At 42.4% G+C, this 23,698-nt stretch overlaps 1 protein-coding gene across 1 annotated transcript in view; it reads right to left on the reverse strand.

Annotated features, from left to right (window-relative positions):
• Positions 1-23,698, reverse strand: part of NEB (nebulin) — a 98,356-nt gene that overhangs the window by 7,531 nt on the left and 67,127 nt on the right. The window contains exons 109-131 of the mRNA XM_058027542.1: positions 23,163-23,267; positions 22,373-22,477; positions 22,148-22,252; positions 21,501-21,605; positions 21,301-21,411; positions 20,986-21,096; positions 20,444-20,545; positions 20,232-20,330; positions 17,724-17,834; positions 17,474-17,578; positions 16,534-16,638; positions 15,304-15,408; positions 14,413-14,523; positions 13,873-13,983; positions 12,749-12,862; positions 12,538-12,642; positions 12,030-12,134; positions 11,808-11,912; positions 10,948-11,040; positions 9,871-9,963; positions 8,548-8,640; positions 6,840-6,932; positions 6,276-6,368 (exon numbers count right to left, since the gene is read on the reverse strand). Coding sequence (XP_057883525.1) covers positions 6,276-6,368; positions 6,840-6,932; positions 8,548-8,640; positions 9,871-9,963; positions 10,948-11,040; positions 11,808-11,912; positions 12,030-12,134; positions 12,538-12,642; positions 12,749-12,862; positions 13,873-13,983; positions 14,413-14,523; positions 15,304-15,408; positions 16,534-16,638; positions 17,474-17,578; positions 17,724-17,834; positions 20,232-20,330; positions 20,444-20,545; positions 20,986-21,096; positions 21,301-21,411; positions 21,501-21,605; positions 22,148-22,252; positions 22,373-22,477; positions 23,163-23,267 — 2,385 coding nt within the window. The remainder of the gene's footprint in view (positions 1-6,275; positions 6,369-6,839; positions 6,933-8,547; positions 8,641-9,870; positions 9,964-10,947; positions 11,041-11,807; positions 11,913-12,029; positions 12,135-12,537; positions 12,643-12,748; positions 12,863-13,872; positions 13,984-14,412; positions 14,524-15,303; positions 15,409-16,533; positions 16,639-17,473; positions 17,579-17,723; positions 17,835-20,231; positions 20,331-20,443; positions 20,546-20,985; positions 21,097-21,300; positions 21,412-21,500; positions 21,606-22,147; positions 22,253-22,372; positions 22,478-23,162; positions 23,268-23,698) is intronic.

The raw sequence follows: 23,698 nt of genomic DNA on the forward strand, positions 1-23,698 counted from the left end.
GCCCACAGGTGCTTTTAGAGCAGGTCCTGGGCACCGGTTTAGTACAGGAGTAGTTTGGCAGCCTGGCTTGAACTGCTGCTGATAAATGGGGTAAGTACCAAAGAGCACAAAATCCCCCTGGAGCGGCTGAGCACGGCAGAAAACCCAATCAACTGCTAAAAGAAATTAGCAATTAAACCCAATTAAAATAAATGGCAGCACTGCAGAGAAAAGGAGAGGAGTTTGAGAGGGTTTAGGATTAGAAGAGGACATTAAAATCACTCTTGAAACCAAGATCAACTGACCCGAGTTAACATTTCAACCGGAGAAAGCCACGCGTGAGGAGCGAGCCCTGCGCTGAGCTGCGTTATTTTGGGACAAATCCTTCTCCAAACGGTTAAAAAGGGCTTGGAAAGAGTTAAAAGGTTCCAACTCTGGGTTTAAAGAGTTAAAGGAAGTTTTGCTCTTGGCAAAGTACCGAGCTGCAAATCTCCTGGTTGCGTTTGACCCTCTCCATCTCGGGGGTGACAGCAGTGGGGGTCCCTGTCCCCACGCTCTCTTTGTACAACACCTGCACAACAAGAAACCATCCAAAGCCATCAGCACTCACCAAATCCAAATTTTCCTGTGGAATGGGAGCTTCTAACCTCCCACTGCAGCCACCTGAGAAATCACTCCCTCCCTCTTCCATGGTTAAAGCAATGCACAAAGAATTTTAGATATAAAACATATGAAGGGAAGATGGAACAGGGAATAAAACGGTTAAAAACGTTAAGAATAAAATAAATATTTGTAAATAACTCCAAAAAATGTAAATATTTGTAAATAATTCCATCAGTGAAGAAGTCAGAGGTCAGTAACACAGTGAGAAAGTGAGGATTGATTATGAGGATGCGTTTGTGGGGATGTGTTTGTGGTGTTTGTGAAGATGTGTTTGTGGTGTTTGTAGGGATGTGTTTATGGGGGATATGTTTGTGGAGATGTATTTGTGGTGTTTGTGAGGGTGTGTTTGTGGTGTTTGTGGGAATGTGTTTATGAGGATATGTTTGTGGTGTTTGTGAGGGTGTGTTTGTGGTGTTTGTGGGAATGTGTTTATGAGGATGTGTTTGTGGAGATGTATTGGTGGAGTTTGTGAGGATGTGTTTGTGGGGATGTGTTTATGGTGTTTGTGGGAATGTGTTTATGAGGATATGTTTGTGGTGTTTGTGAGGATGTATGTGTGAGGATGTGTTTGTGGGGATGTGTTTGTGAGGATTGTTTGTGGTGTTTATGAGGATGTGTTTGTGGAGTTTGTTGGGATGTGTTTGTGGTGTTTATGAGGATGTGTTTGTGGGGATGTTTATGGGAATGTGTTTGTGCAGATTGTTTATGGTGTTTGTGGGGATGTGTTTGTGGAGTTTGTAGGGATGTGATGGTGGGGATGTATTTATGAGGATGTGTTTGTGGTGTTTGTGTGGATGTTTATGGGGATGTGTTTGTGGGGATGTGTTTGTGGTGTATGTGGGGATATTTGTGAGGATGTGTTTGTGAGTCGATGAAGCAGAAGGAGGGAGGAACTGTGTATTTTCAGGGATGTTAGTGAGCACAGCCACAGGGAGAGCTCCTGCTGCCCACGGTACCGAGCTGAGGTGCTCCTGGTTGCGCCGGACCCGCTCCAGCTCGGGGGTGACCGGGATGGGGGTGCCCGTGCCCAGCTCCTCCCGGTACAGAACCTGCGGGAAAACGGGACACAGACCCGGCATGGGAGGGAGGAAAGGCAAATCCTGCTGCAAACAGCAGCGCTGCTCACGCCCGGGCAGGAAAAGCTGTGAAAGCACCAAATAACCCCGAATAAAGCGGCTCCGGATCCTCTCCCAGCCCAGCGCATCCCACCCAGGCATGGTTTAGTTCTCCAGGGTAAAATCAGGAAAATTGGGAAAATTCACAGAACAAAACTGGATGGGGATTACATAACGAAAACAGGGTGGGTTTTTAAGAGTTAAAAAAAAAAAAAAAAAGTGTTGGGACTAACTAAGGAAAGGGAGCGGGGTTTTAAGAGTCAAAAAAGGAATTGTGGAGAATAAATTAGGAAAACATGGGGTTTTAGAGTTAAAAAAAATATTCTTGAGACTAAATTGAGAAAACGGTGGATTTTTAGTTAAAACAACAGGATTGTTTGGGCTAAATAAAGAAAATAGAGTGGGTTTTAGGAGGTTAAAAAAGGTGTTCTTGGGACTAAAAAAGGAAATAGAGTGGGTTTTTAAGAGTTAATAAAAGGATTTCTGAGACTAATTAAGGAAAAAATGGTGGGATTTTGATAGTTAAAAAAAGGCAATCACACTCCAAAAGATGGGATTCAATGACTAAAATGATGTAATTAAACATCAAGGGAATAAGAAAAAACATTAGTAATAATTATAAAGGAAAAAAATTTCTGAGAGGGACCAGGATATTATTTTTTTGGGTAAGTCAATTATAAGGAAAAAAGAATATTGTTTTATTGGTTAAAAAGTCTTTTAGAATTGATTAAAGGGGAATTTTTTGGCTTTTGGAATTGCAAGCTACCGAGCTAATTTGTTCTTGATTGCGTTTGACCCTCTCAATCTCAGGCGTGACAGGGGTGGGGGTTCCTGTCCCCAGCTCCTCCTTGTACAACACCTGTGGGATGAGGGGCAAAAAACAGAATCAAAGCAGCACCAAAACCACCCAGAGCACCAGAGAGGGGCTGCTGACACATCCTGGGGGGAAAAATCCTTTGGGATAAAAAACTCATCTAAAACTCTGCTAGGACTGAGGCTGAAGGAGGCTGGATTTAAGTGGGATATTGGGGGGAAAAAAATTATATAAAAATAATATTCTATATAATAGAAATAATTATATATTATGTATAAAATGAATATTAATCAATTAATATAGAATACTATAATTTATATATTCAAAAATATATTATGTATTAACTACATATTATTTCCAGTGCTCTCCTGGTTTTAGGGGCCCTTCTCTCACCTTTCCACACATTCCAACCCCCCAGAACACTTCCAGTGCATCCCTGCCACGTTTCCTAAAGGAAAAGGCCCCAAATCCAAAGGAAAAGGCACCAAACCCAAAAGAAAAGCACCAATCCCAAAGGAAATGGCACCAAACCCAAAGGAAAAGGCTCAATCCCAAAGGAAAAGGCTCAAACCCAAAGGAAATGGCACCAATCCCAAAGGAAAAGGCTCAAACCCAAAGGAAAAGGCTCAATCCCAAAGGAAAAGGCTCAAACCCAAAGGAAAAGGCTCAATCCCAAAGGAAAAGGCTCAAACCCAAAGGAAAAGGTTCAGTCCCAAAGGAAAAGGCTCAAACCCAAAGGAAAAGGCTCAATCCCAAAGGAAAAGGCACCAAACCCAAAGGAAAAGGTTCAGTTCCAAAGGAAAAGGCTCAATCCCAAAGGAAAAGGCTCAAACCCAAAGGAAAAGGCACCAAACCCAAAGGAAAAGGTTCAAACCCAAAGGAAAAGGCTCAATCCCAAAGGAAAAGGCTCAATCCCAAAGGATAAGGCTCAAACCCAAAGGAAAAGGCTCAATCCCAAAGGAAAAGGCACCAAACCCAAAGGAAATGGCACCAATCCCAAAGGAAAAGGCTCAATCCCAAAGGAAAAGGCTCAGTCCCAAGGCAGGAGCAATGCAGGCACCAATCCCAGCTGATTTCCCATCCCACCCCATCACTGCAGCCTCAGGGATCACAGGTTTGAGTAAGGCAAGGAATAGTTCGGATTTTTTACATGGGAAATCAGGGGAAATCAAAAGTAATCAAGGATTGAAGTAATTAATGAAAGGAAAAGCAGATCATAAAAAATATGGCAGGAAAAAGATGGGAAGAAGGGATCTGAACTCATTAATGATGGGTCTAATAAAAATAAATCAGGAATTACAAAGGGAAAAATGGCAGAACTCAAGGAATGGGATGCTCTTGTGTCAGTCAATTATTCTGGGGTTAAGATTATTTTAAATTGATTAGGAGGGATCGTTTTTGACATTTGGATTTCCAAGCTACCGAGCTAATGTGTTCTTGATTGCGTTTGACCCTCTCAATCTCAGGCGTGACAGGGGTGGGGGTTCCTCTCCCCAGCTCCTCCTTGTACAACACCTGTGGGATGAGGGGCAAAAAACAGAATCAAAGCAGCACCAAAACCACCCAGAGCACCAGAGAGGGGCTTCTGACACATCCTGGGGGGAAAAATCCTTGGGATAAACAACTCATCTAAAACTCTGCTAGGACTGAGGCAGAAGGAGGCTGGATTTAAGTGGGATATTGGGGAAAAAAAAATTTATATAAAAATAATATTCTATATAATAGAAATAATTATATATTATATATAAAATGAATATTAATCAATTAATATAGAATACTATAATTTATATAATCAAAAATATATTATGTATTAACTACATATTATTTCTAGTGCTCTCCTGGTTTTAGTGGCACTTCCCTCACCTTTCCACACATTCCAACCCCCCAGAAACCTTCCAGTGCATCCCTGCCACATTTGCTAAAGGAAAAGGCCCCAAATCCAAAGGAAAAGGCACCAATCCCAAAGGAAAAGGCTCAAACCCAAAGGAAAAGGCTCAATCCCAAAGGAAAAGTCTCAAACCCAAAGGAAAAGGCTCAAACCCAAAGAAAAGGCTCAAATCCAAAGGAAAAGGCTCAAACCCAAAGGAAAAGGCTCAGTCCCAAGGCAGGAGGAACGCAGGCACCAATCCCAGCCGATTTCCCATCCCACACCATCATAGCCACAGATTTGAGTAAGGCAAGAAACAGTTTGGGTTTTATACACGGCAAAACCAGGGGAAATCAAAAATAATCAAGGATTGAAGTGATTAATGAAAGGAACAGCAGATCATAAAATACGGCCAGAAAAATACGGGAAGAAGGGATCTAAACTCATTAGTGATGGGTCCAATCAAAATAAGTCAGGGATTGCCAAAGGAAAAATGGCAAAATTCAAGGAATGGGATGTTCTTGTGTCAATCAATTATTTTGGTTCATTTGGTTATTTGGTTAAGATTATTTTAAATTGATTAAGAGGGATTTTTTTTTTGCTTTTGGATTTCCAAGCTACCGAGCTAATGTGTTCTTGATTGCGTTTGACCCTCTCAATCTCGGGCGTGACAGGGGTGGGGGTTCCTGTCCCCAGCTCCTCCTTGTACAACACCTGTGGGATGAGGGGCAAAAAACAGAATCAAAGCAGCACCAAAACCACCCAGAGCACCAGAGAGGGGCTGCTGACACATCCTGGGATTAAAAATCCTTGGGATAAACAACTCATCTAAAACTCTGCTAGGACTGAGGCTGAAGGAGGCTGGATTTAAGTGGGATATTGGGGAAAAAGAATCTATATTTATATATCAATAATATTCTATATAAAATATTATAAATAATTATATACAATATATAAAATGCATATTAATCAACCAATATAGACTGCTATAATTTTTATATTCAAAAATATATTATGTATTAACTACATATTATTTCTAGTGCTCTCCTGGTTTTAGTGGCACTTCCCTCACCTTTCCACACATTCCAACCCCCCCCCCAACACTTCTAGTGCATCCCTGCCATATTTCCTAAAGGAAAAGGCACCAAACCCAAAGGAAAAGGCACCAAACCCCAAAGAAAAGCACCAATCCCAAAGGAAAAGGCTCAATCCCAAAGGAAAAGGCTCAAACCCAAAGGAAAAGGTTCAATCCCAAAGGAAAAGGTTCAATCCCAAAGGAAAAGGCTCAATCCCAAAGGAAAAGGCACCAAACCCAAAGGAAAAGGCTCAATCCCAAAGGAAAAGGCTCAAACCCAATAAAAAATGCTCAAACCCAAAGGAAAGGCTCAAACCCAAAGGAAAAGGCTCAAATCCAAAGGAAAAGGCTCAAACCCAAAGGAAAAGGCTCAGTCCCAAGGCAGGAGCAATGCAGGCACCAATCCCAGCTGATTTCCCATCCCACCCCATCACTGCAGCCTCAGGGATCACAGGTTTGAGTAAGGCAAGGAATAGTTCGGATTTTTTACATGGGAAATCAGGGGAAATCAAAAGTAATCAGGGATTGAAGTGATTAATGAAAGGAAAAGCAGATCATAAAAAATATGGCAGGAAAAAGATGGGAAGAAGGGATCTGAACTCATTAATGATGGATCCAATCAAAATGAGTCAGGGATTGCCGAGGGAAAAAGGCAGAACAAAAGGAATGGGATGTTCTTGTGTCAATCAATTATTTTGGGGTTAAGATTATTTTTAAATTGATTAAGAGGGATCGTTTTTTGCTTTTGGAATTGTAAGCTACCGAGCTAATGTGTTCTTGATTGCGTTTGACCCTCTCAATCTCGGGGGTGACAGGGGTGGGGGTTCCTCTCCCCAGCTCCTCCTTGTACAACACCTGTGGGGCAACAGGGCAGTCAAAAAGAGGTAAAAACAAAAAATAAATCTGCATTTCATGGTGGGAATTACTGGAATTTTATGTCCACTAAATGTACTAGAAAGCAGGAAAAATTATGGAGCATAAGTCAGTTATTAATTGTGATAAATTCAGCTGGGAATAGAAATCCAACTGCCTGGGTAGGCTCCAGCAGAGAAACAAAGTATTACAGGAAGGGAATTCAGCAAATTATTTTTAAAAATAGGTTTAAAAATGCAAAATAGCTTAAACTTCAGGATAAAAATTAATGCACATGAAATATCCAGTGTTAAATTAAAAAGAAAACTATTTTTAAAAACAAGTACATAAAATATGGTGCCAAAAACATAGAACAGAAAGGGGATATTTTTATTAGTTAATTTGAGGGGATTTAAAGCTTGGAGGTGTTAGTTACACAAAATGGAGATTTTTCCTGTAATGATAAAAAGATACCGAGCTAAAATTCTCCTGGTTGCGTTTGACCCTCTCCATCTCAGGAGTGACAGGAACTGGGGTGCCAACCCCCAGCCCCTCCTTGTACAACACCTGTGGGCAGCAGGAGTGTGGAAATTAAAATAAAATATAAAATAAAATGAAATAAAATAATTTTTTTTAAAATGGAAGGATGGAAGGAAAGGAGAGGACAGGAAGGTCAGGGAAGAGAGAGAGAGAGAGAGAGAGAGAAGAGAAATAATATTGTGAAAGTGCAGGAAAAACAGAGTTTTGCTTTGGTCAAAGCTCAGCACAAAACCCTCAAGGAAAAGAACCAGGTGATGATGCTGTCACCTCAGCCAGGGGTGACAGCTGCTGGAATGTTCCAAGGCACCTGGAAATTCCCTGGCAAAGGCTTTTCCCTACTGCAGCTCCAGATGTTCTGCCAGGACTGCAGCCAGGCTGAGGTGCCTCTCCCTGTGCCAGGGATCTCTGCCAGGACTGAACTCCAGGTGGGATTTGGGCAGAGGGACCCCAAAAGGTCACAAATTCAACCAGAACTGCAGAACAAAGTGGTGGCACAGTGCTCTTGGAAGTGGATGTGTGGGGAGGGGGAATTCCAGACGGGAATTCACTCCTGCAGCACTTTTTTCATCTCCACTGGATGCTCCTGGTGTTCCTTCACTGCCATGAGCTGGGAATGCCACCTGAGCTCCTCACAAAGCCCTGGGGATACAGCAGAGCCCCAGCAGGACAGGGACAGCGACAGGGACAGCGACAGGAACAGGAACAGACCTCTCACTGCTTCCAACCCAAACCATTCCCTGTCCTGTGGCTCAGGAAGGGCTGAGAGTCCATTTCCCGTTGGCAGGAGGCGCTGGAAGGGTGGGCTCTGCTCCTGAGGAGCAGTGACACCATTCCCACAAGGAATATTTCCTTGGGAAGCAAAGGAAGGTCCTGCTCCAGGGCTTTAATTCCTGAGCTTAAAATCTTCCATCTGGAGCAACGGCATGGGTTAACTCGAGGGGAAAATGAAAACTTGAGGATCCTGCCAGGGCTTCGGGGGGGTTGGTAAGGAAGGATTGCTCCCAGCACACCCGAGGATGGGGTTGCAGGGGCTGGGTGTGGGTTTGCAAGGGGAGCAGGGGTGCAGATCCCTCAGTACCGAGCTGATGTGCTCCTGGTTCCGTCGGACCCGCTCCATCTCCGGCGTCACCGGCGTGGCAGTGCCAGCCCCTAAACCCTCCTTGTACAACACCTGTGAGGGACAACAGCAGTGCCACAAAAGCCCCACTCAGCACAGGCCAGAGCCACCAGATCCCACTGTTATGGGATTGTGTTCAGAGTTAGGATCACTTGGGTTCACCGCACGCTCGTTCCAGAGGCAGGGATTAAGGAAGAGGCTGTGGGGGATTATTCTGTGAATGGGTCACTGCAGAGAGGAGATAAAAGCTCAAGGAAAAACAAATGTGGGGAGAAACACCACAACTCCACAGGGATGTTCTGCTGCCCAGTTTAGCCCAGGAAATGCCAGGATTATTTTCAGGCAGGTTTGTTCTCAGAAGAAAAGCGCGTGAAGGTGTAAATCCCCCGAAAGCACAAACAGTGGAAGATCAATGAGTTAAAACCCAGCCAGGACTACACCCCTGAGGAAGGACAAGGTTAGGGTGTTAGGAGCACAGGATTATAACAACAGCCCGTTGTTATAAGTCCTGCAGGGTGGAAATACCGAGCTAATCTGCTCCTGGTTGCGTTTGACCCGCTCCATTTCTGGGGTCACGGGCGTGGGGGTGCCTGTGCCCAGCTCCTCCTTGTACAACACCTGTGGGACACAAGCAGGGTCAGAGCAGCCCTGGGACAGCCCTGACCTGCCCACTGCCATTGCAAACTGGCACTGTACACAAGTGAAAGCACAACTCACACCCCTCAGGATCCTTATCAGCACCAGCTCAGAGTAATTTCCCTTCAATTCTTCATTTAAAGGACATAAATTCAAATATTCTGCTGACCCCACCCTGAGAGGGATAGTTTACTTCTCATCTTAGTTCAGGAAATATGATAGAATTACTTTTCAGGCAGTCAGCATTTTTTATGGGATTAAGAAACAGCTTAACCTTTTCTGGAATCGTTCAGTGTACAAAGACTTCATTGTGGGCTTTATTCATTTTCACTTCTGTTTGTTTGCACCACTATTTTACCTTGTGTTAAACCTCTAGGAAACAAAAACAACTGAGTGCCAGCGCTCAGGTGATGAGGTTTAATTTAACCTGTAGTTATCTGATTTTTAAAAAGGATATTTTTCATGAAAGGAGATGTTTGTGGAATAACCCCAACCATGTGGGAATACCTGACAAGTGTATTGCTACATTTTGACTCACAGCTATTTTTGCAAGTAGGAAAATCCTTGCAACCAAAACAAAACTTGCGCCAAATAAACCAACAAAAATATTTTCACTGCTTCGTGTCATTGAAACTAATAAATCAATTATAGCAAGGGAAAACAAGTTGTGATGAAGGTTAGAAAGAATGAGGAATCATTTGGAAAAACAACTCAGTTGTCCATAGTCAGCTGTTAAATTTACATTTGACTGGATATGGGAAGATTTTGTTTTCCCTTATAGTTATAAGGGAATATATATATATTATATATTTATCACACAAAAAGGCTTCAAATGGGTCTTTCCCTCAAAGTTCTGTGTTCCTGCTCCCTTTTTTCCCAGTCAAACTTCAACACACGACCTGGGTCATTTTTGTTCCCAGCTCTGTGTTCAGAAAAGGCAACAGAAGAAACACAGGCAGCGACTGATGGGGATAATTCCTGTAAAACTCAGGTATTGCAATTTCCTGCTGCTGGCCATGGGGATTTGGGAGAGCTGGAGCTTTCCCAAGGGGAAAAGGCCCTGGAGAAGGCAGGGAGCAGGGAATTCCTGGGTTGATGTGCAGGGAACAGGGACATTTCAGGAACAGGGACATTCCCCAGATGATGTGAGGGAACAGGGACATTCCAGGGAACAGGGACATTCCAGGGAACAGGGACAGGGACATTAATTACCGAGCTGATGTGCTTCTGGGTCTCCTTGACGCGCTTCACCTCGGGCAGGTCGGGAATGGGAGTCCCTTTGCCAATGCTCTCCTTGTACTTCACCTGCCAAGGAACAGGAATTAGGGGAGGGAAGAGGATCTACAGGACAGCTTTCAAAGGTTCATAAAGAGATTTATCCTGATCTGTGCAGAGGGGAAGTTTAAAGGACTTCACCACCTTCCCAAGGGATCCGTGCCAAGGCAATTCAGCTGTTGAGTCACTGGGAATGGCACTGAAAGGGTTTTATAAAACCAGATAAATTCCTTTGAACCTGACACGATGTGTAAGAATCCCTCCAGTTTAACAAAGGTGAGAATCATCACACAATGTTTCAGCAGTGACGGTGCCATTGCATTTCTGCTTTGCTAACAACAAAAGAAGCCTTTCACAAGAACATTTTTAACATTTTTAACACATTCTGCATGAACAAACTGGCTGCAGTGTTAGTGCATGACACTAAATGACGCCACCAGTCAAAAAAACATGAAGGAGGTTTAGCTTTGAAATAAAATTAATAGGTAAAATAGAGGGCTGTGACCTTTTAGGTAACATCTAAGTTTGCCAGGACTAAACAAACAAAAAAATTCACCACCAGAAAATTCAGTCTGAGCAGAGCAAAACAGATTTTCCTGGGAGATGGTCCCACCCTGGAAGAGGATGTGGAATCTTCATCCTGTGGGATACTCAAAACTCAACTCATCCTAAAGCTGAGGCACAGGGTTGGAATAGATGATTTCAACACATCCCTTCCCACCTAAATATTTTTTTTTTCTGTTCAAACTATATCTCGGATGAGATCAAATTGACAGCAAGAGCTTTTGTGGTTTAGAAATGGGTTGTGAGTAAGAAATAGAATGTTAATCATTAGAGAGGTTACTGTTAAAGTAACAAGAATGGGCAAAAACTTCAAGAAAGTCACCCTTGACTGGGTGGGTTATTGCCAAACCACTGTTAGCAAGATGTAAAGAAAAGAAAAATAGAAAAAAATATTATTTCAAGTTGAATTAGCAGCAGTAGAGTGAGTATTAAAAACCAATCCTTGTATACCGAGCTGATATTATCCTGGGTTCGTTTAACTCTCTGCATCTCTGGGGTCTTTTCAATTGTGGTTCCAGTTCCAATATCTTCTTTATACAAAATCTTAACATTTAGAATGAAGACAAGAAGGTTAAGCATCCAAAACACAACATTCTTGCTCCCAGACACTGAATTTGGACACAACAGAGAGCTGAAAGCCCAGAGGATCCACTCTGGTCACTGCCTCTCTGGAGGTGTCCAAAGTGAGCACCATTTGGGGAAAAAAAGAACTGATTTTTTATATTTAATGCTTTTTCAGTAGGAGATAATTTGTACAATAAATCAAAATATCAAATATATTTCAGTAGAATATTCCTGGGCTAGTGGAAGGAGTCCCTGCCCATGCCAGTATGGAAGAAGATGAGCTTTAGGTCTCTTCCACCCATTCCATAATTCCATAATTAAAACATCTGTGGGCTAATTTTAGGATAGAAGATCACTATTTGCTCTTATTTGATTTATACAAATATTTTCCACTTTGTTAATGGTGCTGGAGGCAAAATGCCACAGGAGACTTGATGGCAACAGGAACTGGGCAACAACTCAGGCACACAGAGCACAAGGGGCAGCAGGACAGGAGGGACTGGCATGGGAACAGCACAAAGGAAAGGGACAATAATTATATTCATTTCATGAGGGATTGTTTAACTCCATCACAGCTGGGCCTGTGAAAGAGGCCAAATCACCTCACAAAAACAGCAGGGGAAACACTTTATCATGCCCAGCTAAACCTACTGTACCTATAGGAGAAGCACAAAAAAGTTATAATTTTAATAAAGACATGAAACTGTATTTTTTGGGCTGAGGAGTGAAGACAGAGGTGACCATACCGAGCTGAAATTCTTCTGGTTTTCCTTCACCCTCAGGATTTCTGGGGTGTCCTGAACCACTGTGACTTTTCCTTTGCTGTTCTGTAGGTCTGACTGGTACTGAAGCTGTGAAAATGGAAAATGGGAAATGTTAACTCTATGCTGTACAAATTCCCTCACAGTTTTCTTCAAAAATGAGATAAATATGGGTTTGGTTTTTTTTAAACTTATTTCTGGACTTACATTGCTAAAGTTCTTCTGATTCTCTCGGACCCTCTGCATTTCTGGTGTGTCAGCCACAGGCACATAGTAGGGCATGCTTTTCTCTGCATCTTCTTTGTATTTTTTCTGATGGAAAACCCCAAATGGATTAAAATAGGAAACACAGAAGCAGCAAGAAACAAACTGGAGTTATTGATTGTTGAGTAGTGCCCATCTTTGTGGAGATGTGAGTTCTTCTCTGTCTGGCAGAAACTGAGATTATGCCTCTGTGCAAGATTTATTTTAGACAGCAGGTTATTGAGGAGTAGAAAATTAAGAAGAATCTGCTTAAAGAAGAATTAGCTTTGCAAAGCATGAGAAATTATTGTGTCACTTGACACAGCAGTAAAATTAATTTGATTATTGCCGTAGAATTCCAGAGCTCTGGAAAGATTTGTTCTGAAGGTTGTGGGAGGTGGTTATTTGGGTGTTTCATTAGTATTTCCTGGAGTTCCCACATGAGCAGGATTAATGGCTGCACTCAAGATACCTGGCTGGAAAGGTTCTTGACCTGCTGGGCATGAATAATCTCTGGAGTATCAACAACACTGGTGTAGTTGGCTTTCTCCATTTCTGCCAATTGTTTGTATTTGATCTGTCGGGCAAAGCTCACATTTAGGGGCCTCTGCACAACAGCTCACACTGGGTTTACCCAGGAAAATCTGAATTTTCCTTCCTGAGGAGCTCAGGGTGGCACAGACCTGGCTGGCGATGTCGGTGGCGTTCCGGGCGCGCACGAAATCCGGCGTCTCCAGCGCCAGCTCGGTCAGGCCCTTCCCGCGGATCTCCTGCTCCAGGGCCCGCTTGTACTCCTTCTGCAGGGACACAGGGATGGGAGGGAAAAGGGCTCAGATCCAGACACACTCCAGGAACAGGGCCAGTACCAACCAGGAACAGTGCCCATCCCAATCAGGAACATGGCAGGCATCCCCACAGGGCATGGCAAAGGGCTCAGATCCACAGACACACTCCAGGAACAGTGCCAGGCCCAGCCAGGAACAGTATTGGTCACAACCAGGAACAGTGCTCATCCCAAACCAGGAACAGGGCCAGTACCAACCAGGAACAGAGCCCATCCCAATCAGGAACATGGCAGGCATCCCAACAGGGCATGGCAAAGGGCTCAGACACACTCCAGGAACAGGGCCAGGCCCAGCCAGGAACAGTGCCCATCCCAACCAGGAGCAGTGCTCATCCCAAACCAGGAACAGATCCAATCCCAAACCAGGAGCAATGTTCATCCCAGACCAGGAACAGAGCCAATCCCAAAGAGGAATAGCACAAATCCCAAACCAGGAATAGTGCCAGTCCCAAACCAGGAACAGTGCCAATCCTAAACCAGGAATACCTCTAATATCAGCTCATAATTATGCACACAAATTATGTAGTTTCAGACTGTTACAGTTTGTGCTTTCATTACTTAAATCTTGATTTAGTCCCTTGATTGATTAACTAATGAGTCCCATGAGTGACTGTTGATCCCAGCTCCTGTTTCCCACCTGAATTCCTGACAGTGACTGTGCACCCAGGAAAGAGCTCCCTTAAAAGTCCACTTTGATCCTTGTTCTTTCCTGGCCTCTACTCAAGAGTTTCCAGGGAATGGTGAAGTTCACACCAGTTGAAAGGCAGGGATGGATTGGAGACTGGGGCAGAATTCCAGGCTGGGATGAATTCCCAGAGCAGCTGTGGCTGCCCCTGGATCCCTGCAAGTGCCCCAGGCCAGGCTGGACAGGGCTTGGAACAGCCTGGGATGGCACAAGGTGTCGATCCCAGGGCAGTTGGACATTCCATGCACTCAGGCATTTTCCAAGCAGCTCTCCCATACCTCGTTCAGGATTTGAGTGGCATTCTTGGCTCTCAGCATGTCTGGAGTCTCCTCCAAGGCTGTCAGTCCTTTCCCTTTGACTCCCTCCTCCAGATCCTTCCTGTACTCTTTCTGCAGGAGGAGAAGGAAAAACACTGCAAAGCCAGACCAAAGGGAGTTTTATGCTCTACCAATTTTGTTGCAAAAAAACTTAAAGAAAATTAAAGAAAAAAAGAGTTCCAAAAGCTCCAAAAGAAAAGAAGAAAAAAAAAAAGAAATTTGAAAAACAAGAAAGAATATTGTAGAGGGTTATGGAAGAAGTAGTCCAACAAAAGATAGGGATTATTGTGGAAGATAAATTGCCAAGGCACACACATATGGACGAGTTAGGCTGAGGGAAGTAGAGAGGGGCAGCACATGGGAATAGGGTTAAGGGACAAGGAAGAAATGTCCATGGCAAATTAGCTGACAGCACAAAATGGATGTGAACATGCTCAGTGTGGGTGGGAGTGCTGGAAGTGCTGCAGGAGGCACGGGAAGGAAGCCCAGAGGAGCTGGTACCTCGCTCGCTATTTTGGTGGCATATTTGACATGCAAGAGGGATGGTGTGACCTCCAGGCCAGTGAGGTTCCTGCCCTTCATGGACTCTTCAAAGTCCTTCTTATATTCTTTCTAATGAGAGCAAGAAGAAGAAGAAGGAAAAAAAAAAAAAAAAAGAGAAAAAAAAAGGCAAAACAGCAAATATTTATTACAGTATTTTCATTATGTGCAAAGCTGGGGGGTGTCAAAATCACTGGGTACAGCTGATGCTAAATCCTCTTCCTACTAAAACTTGTGAATCAGATCATTGCTTACTATGGAAACAGGATCTGATCCTGCCTTTATTTTTTATATTTCTACTAATTTATCTATGCAGAGAAAGCATTCAAAGGTACCACAAGGACTAATGGCCTTACACAGCTGCTTTGCAGCCTCTGTCTGGGCCAGAAGAGGAATAAACATCAAATAAACACAAAAAAACTGCTCAAGAAAAAAAATGACAGGTCAGGGGAGAACCTGTGACAGCAGAGACAGGCAAGGAATAAAAGAGTTTCTCAAAAATGGAGTTTTGAGGTGAAAAAAAGAAACAGAACACTTTCTGTGTCCTGTGATAACAAACAAACACCATGTTGTGTTGTAAAAGTGAAATTAATTTTGTACCACATTTCTTATTCAAAGACTTGTTTAAGCTTCATTTACCAATAAAAATTATAGATAAACTCATTTCATGACAGGAAAGTGCCATGAATGTTCAATGCAGCATTTAACAACCATCATAAAGAAATATGAAATTACTATAATTTTCAGTCTATCAGCCTGCACAAGGTGCAAGCAGAATTGCCTGTTAAATCCCTAAGTTTAATATAAAAAAGAAATTTTAAAGCTTTTCAGCCTATCAGTACTGATTTTTACCTCGCTCTGCATGAGCTGAGACTCCTTTGCAGTCAGGTATGTGGGAGTTTCAAAGTCCAACATGGGCTTTCCTTTTTCCTTCTCATACTTTTCTCTGTATTTCACCTGAGAAGAAAAGACAGAAAGTCACCTTCCTAAATAATCAAAGACCTAATTAATTGAGTAGTATGTGCCTGCACTCAACAGTTCTGGGATAAAACCTGAATGTCTAATGCAGTTTGCCTTCCTGAAATCTGTGTTATTGACCAACAAATGTAAAATTTGGTGTCCAGGAGGTAAAATGTCCATGGAGATGATTCCTGCTTCAAGTTTTGTTCTCCAGATTTTCAGAGTGCTCAGTGAGGGAATGCTGTGGCTGAGTCAGAGCCTGATCCCAAACTGGAACAACAAGGTCTGACTTAAAAATCAATTACAGCCTCATTAACAGCAGCCTGATTAACAATCATTTCTTCATGGTCCATGGCTGTGGGACCTTTTCCATGCCTTGAACACCCCTGGGAGTGCCCAAGGCCAGGCTGGAGCAGCCTGGGATGGTGGGAGGTGTCCCTGTCCATGGCAGGGGTGGCTGTGATAATCCTAAATGTCCCACACCCATCTGGAATTCTGTGCCAAGCACCAGAACAATCAGCTGAGGCCCTTGGTGTTCCTGCAGTAATTCCTCTCTTGCTTTACAGCCAATAAATACTGGGAACAGAGAGATCAGAGACCAAATCAGACTGTGAATTTGTCTGGAGTGATCCACTGTTTTATTCCAGAGGAGAAAACTCCAAGCATGTTGATAGTTTTGGTTAAAGGCATTTTGGTGCAGGAGAGGACAGCAGAGCTCTCCTTTGAATCATGGAATGGATGAAGCGGCTGGAAATCCACTGTCAGCAACAACCCTAATTCCTTCAGTTCCCAGTTTCTGTGATTCCCAGGTCCTTTTTTCTCCAGAGATAAATCCCCCTGATAAATGTATTATCCTGTGTAAAAAGATCCATGCACAGCAGAGGTGAGCAGCAGCATTGGCTCTGGAATGAAGGAATCACAGGGAGATTTTATCTGTGTATTTTGTGTGTTCTGCCCTTGGAAATGGGCAGGTTCTGCTCCCTGGATCCTTCCCCAGGGGTGCAGGGCTGGTGGGGCAGAGAGGCACAGGGAGTGTCCCAGCCTGGAGGATTCACTGGGAGGATTTTGATGGAATTTGGAGCTCAGTGAGTTGGGATAAGGACAAACACACGTCCAACTTACGTGGCTCTGGAGCTCTGAGGCCTCCCTGAGATGAACCTGTTCAAGATTATCTGGCACCACATGGTAGTGACCCTTACTCTTCTCATACTGCTTCTTGTACTGGTACTGAAGGGAAGGTGTCAAAAATCATCTCAATCAAAAAAAAAAAACCTCAGCAAATTTACTTCTTAGGTCCAATCAAAGCAACACTTCAACGGAATATCAGAGAGAAATTAGAAATGCAAGAAGTAAAACAAAAACCAAGAAGTTTAGATTTGATATTGGGGGTTAAAATGTGAGGGAATAGTTATTTTTTTTATGGTCATTTGGATTGCAACAAAGGTTTTGTCCAAACCAGGATTACAAGAAGAAAAAGAAAGAGGAGAAAACACAGTGGGTAAGAAAAGGCTGTACCAGGCAATAAAGGTTTTGCCTTTTCTCATTATCAATTATTTTGTTAGGCATTATTATGTGGGTTTACAATAGGGGAGTGTTAAATAAACATCCAGTAAAAGTAAAAAAAGTAAAGTAAAAAACAAATCCAGATAAAAATAAAAAAATTAAATATAATAATCAGCAAGGAAAAAAGGAAAAAATAAAAAAGGTATTTGTTAGTGTGGTGCAATCAGTTAAAAATGGGATCAAGAACCAATCCAGTAAAAATGATCAGAGGATTTAAAAGATGAGCAGTTCTGCAGTCAGTTAAAATGGGATCAAGAATCAATCCAGTAAAGATGATCATGTTTACAGAATTAGCAGTGCTACAGAGATGAGGATTTCCCTTCCCAGGGCACACGCGGGGCAGCCGCCGGTTAAGGAGGCACCATTGGGAAGCAGAGGAAGAGATCACTACCAGGTGATGCCCGTGGAGGTGCCCAGGGAGCAGCTGTTACAGAGGAGTTAGCAGGGGATTCCCAAGGGGATTGGCACCCTGGGAGCTGTGGGATCACCCCGAGCTTACAGCACTGGCGAGCTGGCTGGTGCTCAGCACGTGGTTCATCAGCAGCGACTCCTTCATGTCCGTCACGGGCTTGTGCAGCTTCTTCAGGTCTGCCTTGTACTTCACCTGCAGGCAACAAGGGGCAAACCCATCAGGAGAGGGCCCTGCTGCTCCAGCCTGGCCCGGGGAGGTTCCAACCACACAAAGGAGGGATTTGGGAAAGCAGGATGGGATCTCCTCCCAGGAAAAGCCAAAGTGAGCACAAACATACCTCACTGGCCATGTTGTGGGCATCCTTCAGGGTCTTGTAGATTTTGGCCTCCTTCAAGTCGTATTTTGGCTTTTTACCCAACTCTTTGGCAAAGTTCTCCTTGTATTTCACCTAAACAGAGAACAACCAGGTGTCACAGCTGCTCTGCAGGACTCACTCTGCAGAGAGGCCCTGTTTTGGTGGGGCTGGCGGGCAGAGGAAGGAAAGTGCAGGAACTTGAAGGTGTCCACTGGAAAAAAGATTATTTCAAAAATGACTTGACATGGAAAGAAAATCTACATCTATCTGACATTTACAAGAGACCACTTGCAATTTTTCATCCAGTGTAATGGTCACACTTCCTCATTGTAGAAATAAAAGAGCCAAGAGAACTGTGTTGTCAAAATTCTAACCCTTGGATGTGAAGAGTTCTTCACTTGATGGGAACAGTCCATTGATTTAAGATGTTTCACAGAGACAGATATAATAAGAGTAAAATACAAGAAAATTATATATTATATAGCATTTATATATAATATATAAAATATAATAAAGCAAGAGTGTATGAAAGAGTGTTAAGAAGAAATTTTATGCCCTTCTTGGAGAAATAAGAGCTTAAAAACCTCAAGAATTTAGAGCACTGAAGATGTCAATATATCAAATATTTTTCTATCTATTGTTATGCACACAGTGTGCTCTGTCTGGGATCAAAGGAGGGCATGAATCACAAACAGAGCAGTGACACAATTAATTACTAATGATAAATAATTAATTAGATTTACAGGAGTTTTAGTAACACTTCCAAACCACATCAGCTGTAGCCAGGTCAAACACAGCACTGTGAGCCATCAGAATCCAGCAGATCCATCCTAAAGGCACAGGAATGAGACAGGAATGAGAGTTTTTTAAACCCAAAAGGAGAGTTGCTGGGAGATCAATGCAAAATCAAAAGCAAGCAAGCCAAACAGACAAAATCCCACTAAAAAACTCAACTGGACACACAAAGTGGACATGATGCTTTACAAAGTTTATGAGATGTCCAAGACAAAAAACAACTGCTAAAGATGATGCCAACCAGTTTTTGCTCCCTCACTGCTCCTCCAGCAGCTCACTTTCCCTCAGAACCAAAATTATCTCAGCAAAGAGTATTTTAAAGACCAAGAGTGGAAAAAGAATGGAAAACCAGGATCTCATCACTGAATGGAACAAACAGAACTTCTTTTTCTTGTAGATCATTGTAGAATCCTCGGTTCTCCTGAGGAGATCCTTGGTTCTCCTGCAGACACTGTAGTGGACATTCCAACATCCAAACATGGCAGCAGACTCAGACAGATATGGAAAACACAAAATCCCTTTTTCCCTTTTTTCCACTTGGAAATACATGTGTAAAACTGAAATGGCACAAACCTGGCAATCCAGGCTCTGGTTTTCTGTTTTCCAAAGGTTTTGATGTTGGAAAAAGTCTAAGAAACAATGAGCCTTCACACCAGTACAGGCTGCACTTCTCAGTGGGACTGATTCAGCCATTGAGACTGCTCTTCCATTAGGAAATTCCACCCAATAAAATAATTTCATTAAAGTTTAAATTAAGTTTTAATAGAAGTTTGAAAAGTTAAAATGAAGTTCTGGTGTTTATTCACTGAAAATTACCAGCACCGTTGTTCAGGTTGGTCATACATACATCTCTGCACATGTATTTCCCTGTGGTTTTTTCTTTTTCATTTTTGGACAATAATAGCTCAAACTTTAGATTTTTGGGTGAAAAAGGTAAGTTTTCACATTATGAAACCTTCCATAAAACAACCTGGAAGCTCCAAAACCATTATGAAGGGCAGAATAACATGTAAAGCTTCACAAGGTGTGCAGAATTGCAAGATAGTTATGCCAGCAAGAGACAGATGTACAACAATGGCATTAAATGGCAGTTAATTAAAATTATCTTACATGACTACTTAGCATATTTGCTTTCTTAAAGGTTCTCATCCAGGGGGTGTCATAGGAAGCAGCTCCGTGGCCTCTCATGTGTTGTTTGAGGTACTCTGCCTACAACCAGCAGCAAGAAAGCAAGGTCAGACAGGCAAAAAAGTCCAGAATTCAAACACAAAGAGGTGAGAAAGAACCAAGAGGGACTGAGGTCCTGGCACAAGATTCTTTTAAGGACTCAAAGTAAAAAGAGAGTGGCTGAAAGAAACCAAGGGTCCGTTCAAACGATGGAAAATAAGAGTTGGGTAAAGGTTGGTTCTGGTAAAGCCAATACCCAAAAGAGCTAAAAAAGAACAGGGCAAACACTTCAGCATTTATGTCACAGCATCACCTTAAGAAGGTTTTATATCTCCATTAATAACAGTAGAAAAGTTTAACAAAGAAATACTTTGTACTGGTATTTACTTCCCCACATTCCCTTCCTTTCCCTTTTCCCCACATTTGGAAATAATTTCAATTATAATCATGACATGGCTCTGTAAATTAATTTCAAGTCTCATTTCTCTCAGTGCTTTGAGTTTCACCAAGGTTCCATTTTGCCCTTACCTGGCTGGTCAGTTTGGACACCTCCTTGGCCAGCTCAATGTCTGGACGTCCCAGCATGGTCACACCCACACCTGCTGCTCCACGCTTCTTATATTCAATCTAATCAAAGAAATAAATCCTTTAGGACTCAGGAAACCCCTTTTAATTATTCTGCTGGATTTTCTAATTAAATTAATGCTAAAGGATTATACAGAAGGCCTAAAACCACTCACATTGCTGATTAATTTGGCAGCCTGAGTTGCTTTCTTAATATCTGGTCGATCTGCTATAGGTGTGTAGTGGAGTTTGGACTTGGCATCTTTCTTGTATTCAATCTAATCCATGGCAGAAGACAGAGGAGAGAAAATTAATGACAAAATTAAATTTATTCATTGGGAATACACCAATTAAGGGCACAGCAACGTTGCTGAGAAAGCTCATGGGTTTGTTTTGGGAATCAATTCACAAGGCATGCATCTGAAAATCTGGTTTTGCAAGTTGTCTACAAGTGAGGAAATAAATATGGGAAATTCTGTCTGTATTTGAAAGGATGAAAAAATTATTAGATGTGATTTTCCACCAGATTACTTGAAATCCTACAATATGATGTAAATACAAATCCCTTTCAGTGCAATTTTACATTTGTACATTTATCTTTTAAAATTACACATGAACATGGAAGCTGGGAGGAAATTCAGAAATCCACAAACTTGGGTTTTTCCAGATGAATTTGCTACATAGCCTACTAAATTAATGGAAAAAGAGGCAAACTTACTGTGCTCTGGTTTTTAGCCACTTCCATGGCATGTTTCACCTCAGGAGGCTCCAGCATGACAGAATAATTGGATTTGCCCTTCTCCTTCACAAACTTCTTCTTGTAGTTTGTCTGTCAAGAACAACAACGGCCATGTGTGAGTTTTTAATGTCACACAGAGAGAAATGCAACAGAAACTTGGAAAAAAAGCTCCTTGAAAGTGCTATAGGTGGATAAAGAGGAATCACCCCAGTCCCAAAATGTGTTGGCTGCAGCTTTTGGAGCTGGGATTAGAAAAGCTGAGCTTTGGAGATGCTGGGCTGAGTGTGAACTCACCTCGCTGACGTTCTTGGTCACCTCCTTGACGTGGACAGTGTCCCTGGTCTCGGGCAGGGTGGTGAAGGAGCCATGGGGCAGCTGCTTCTTGCTCTGCTCCTTGTACTTGTTCTGCCAGCACAGGGGAAAGGCAGGTCAAACCCAGCAGCTCCAGGGGGGAGCTCAATTCCATTAAATGCAGGAGAAAATGAATGCTTTACCTCAGACACCAGGGAGCTGACGTTCTTAGCCAGCAGGATCTGAGGGGTGTCTGGAACAACGTGGTAGGTCCCACGGGCTTTGTTGTGCTTCTCTTTGTATTTTATCTAGCAGGAAGGAAAGATAGCAATTTAAATAATGTGCATCTGTCAGAATAAAAAGTAATTAGTACAGTCATGTTTGCTTGTTAGTGCAAAATTTTGCAGAAAATCCCATATTTTGATATTTTACAGCCTAATCCATACATTCCTATGGCTCTCACTTGAATTTTTTTAATATACTGAATACTAACATACTGTTAGTAATTATTAAAGATATTTTGTGTTATTATTAAAGGTATTTTGTGCTATTTTCTCCAGACACTTCCATTTAAATATCAGGAATGCAGAGATGCACCTGAGTTTAAGGTCTATAGGGGTGTTCATGCAATGTTAACTTTGAATATTAATTAAATCCATGAACAATGGTTTCCACAGAACCAAATTTATTCAGTTAATTTGTTAATTAAATAAATCAAATAATGAAGTGAGACTGAGAATAACTGTCCAAAGCTTCATTACTAATCCAATTATATTTACAATAGAACAGTTTGGTAGTGAGTAAAGTGGTAGTAGTGAACTTGGAGAGGAAAGGTGAGTTCAGTGCTTACATCACTGGCCAGGATGGCATTATTGAGGGCCAGCACTGTGTTTTTATCATCTGTGACAGAGAGTTTGCACCCCTTGAGGAATTCCCGGTCCAGTTTGTATTCGTACTGCAGGAAGAAAAAGGAAAAGATAAAGTAAGAGAGTCTCTAATCTTCTCCAATTTAAAAAAATATTCTGAATAGGAGAGATGGGGAAATGGAATATTGAGTGCATTTTGATTTTCTTACATCACTCTGCTGCAGAGAGGACTTGGCTGCCTGGATGAAGTCAGGCCTGTCAGCAATCAGGTGCCAGTGGGCTTTGGCTGCTTCGTATTTCTTCTTATAATCCAGCTGTGTCCAGGGAAAAACAAACAGGGAGAGTTCATGGCAAACTGGGGGCTTTGCACACAACATACAGAGGCCAATTCTCTTTTGGCCTGTGAGAGGAGGTAAGAAAATGTATCTACACCAGATCAGGGCTTTTCTCTGGGTCAGGCACAGCCCAGCCCAGCAGTTTTTCCACTGCTGGGTGGAGAAAGGGAACAGAAAGGTGGAGAAAGGGATATGAAGGTGGAGAAAGGAATAACAAGGTGGAGAAAGGAATAAGAAGGACTGAAATGATATCCTGACTTTGGAGAGGGGGAGAGCTTCCAGATCCTTCCTACTGAAATGGGTGTTGGGCACCAATAACAGCAAACACAGGTAAATTTTCCATGAAGTTTTGTGTCCAAGAGCTTCATCCCATGGAATTCCTAGGACATTTGTGTCTCTGTCAGGAACACAGGGGACAACTGGAAGAATGGGATGTGTGACATAAAAGAACCTCAAGGACAACTCACCAGAGTGAGCACTTCAGTATGAAATAAATTAAAACACATTTTCTTCCAGCAGCGTAAGGATATTTTCCACCAAAAAATTCAGTGGAATTTAATTTCTTGTGGAATAATTTCTTGTGGAAATAATTCCTTGTGGCTTCCACTGACAGTTCCAAACACCCTCCAGAGTAAAATTAAGCCATGATCAGGACAGAACTCACGTTGCTGTTCAGTTTGTAGGCGTGCCTGGGAGTTTTGATGTGAACTGAATCTGCCACGACGTTGCAGCGAGATTTGCTCCTCTCATACATTTCTTTGTATTTCAGCTGAAGAAAGACAAAGACGTAAAAATGTTTGCAAAGATTATATGAGCATCAACAAGAAAAGCATCCAAACATTTAATTAAATTTAATTAAAACTGCTCCTGGATAAAATCTTAATAGGAGAAAATGACTGGAGGTGGCACTCAGGGCTCTGGGCTGGTGATGAGGGGGGAGTTGGGCACAACTTTAATTTGATGGTCTTGAAGGCTTTTCTAACCTAAGTAATTCTGAGATTCCATGAAAAATAAATTGTGTTGATACAACTTGATATCTAGCACCTGCCTGAAGGAGGGTGTTCTCCAGCAGCACTTCTCTTTATAGAGAAAATGTGGCAGTTTTAACTCACCACGAGGCACAAAAATGTTCCAAGAGCTCCAAAAGAAAATTCTATGAAAGACTTCCCAAAAAATTGGGTTTTGAAAGAGCACTGAATG

Source organism: Melospiza georgiana, chromosome 7 (genome assembly GCF_028018845.1).
Source record: "Melospiza georgiana isolate bMelGeo1 chromosome 7, bMelGeo1.pri, whole genome shotgun sequence".
NCBI classification, from domain to species: Eukaryota; Metazoa; Chordata; class Aves; order Passeriformes; family Passerellidae; genus Melospiza; species Melospiza georgiana.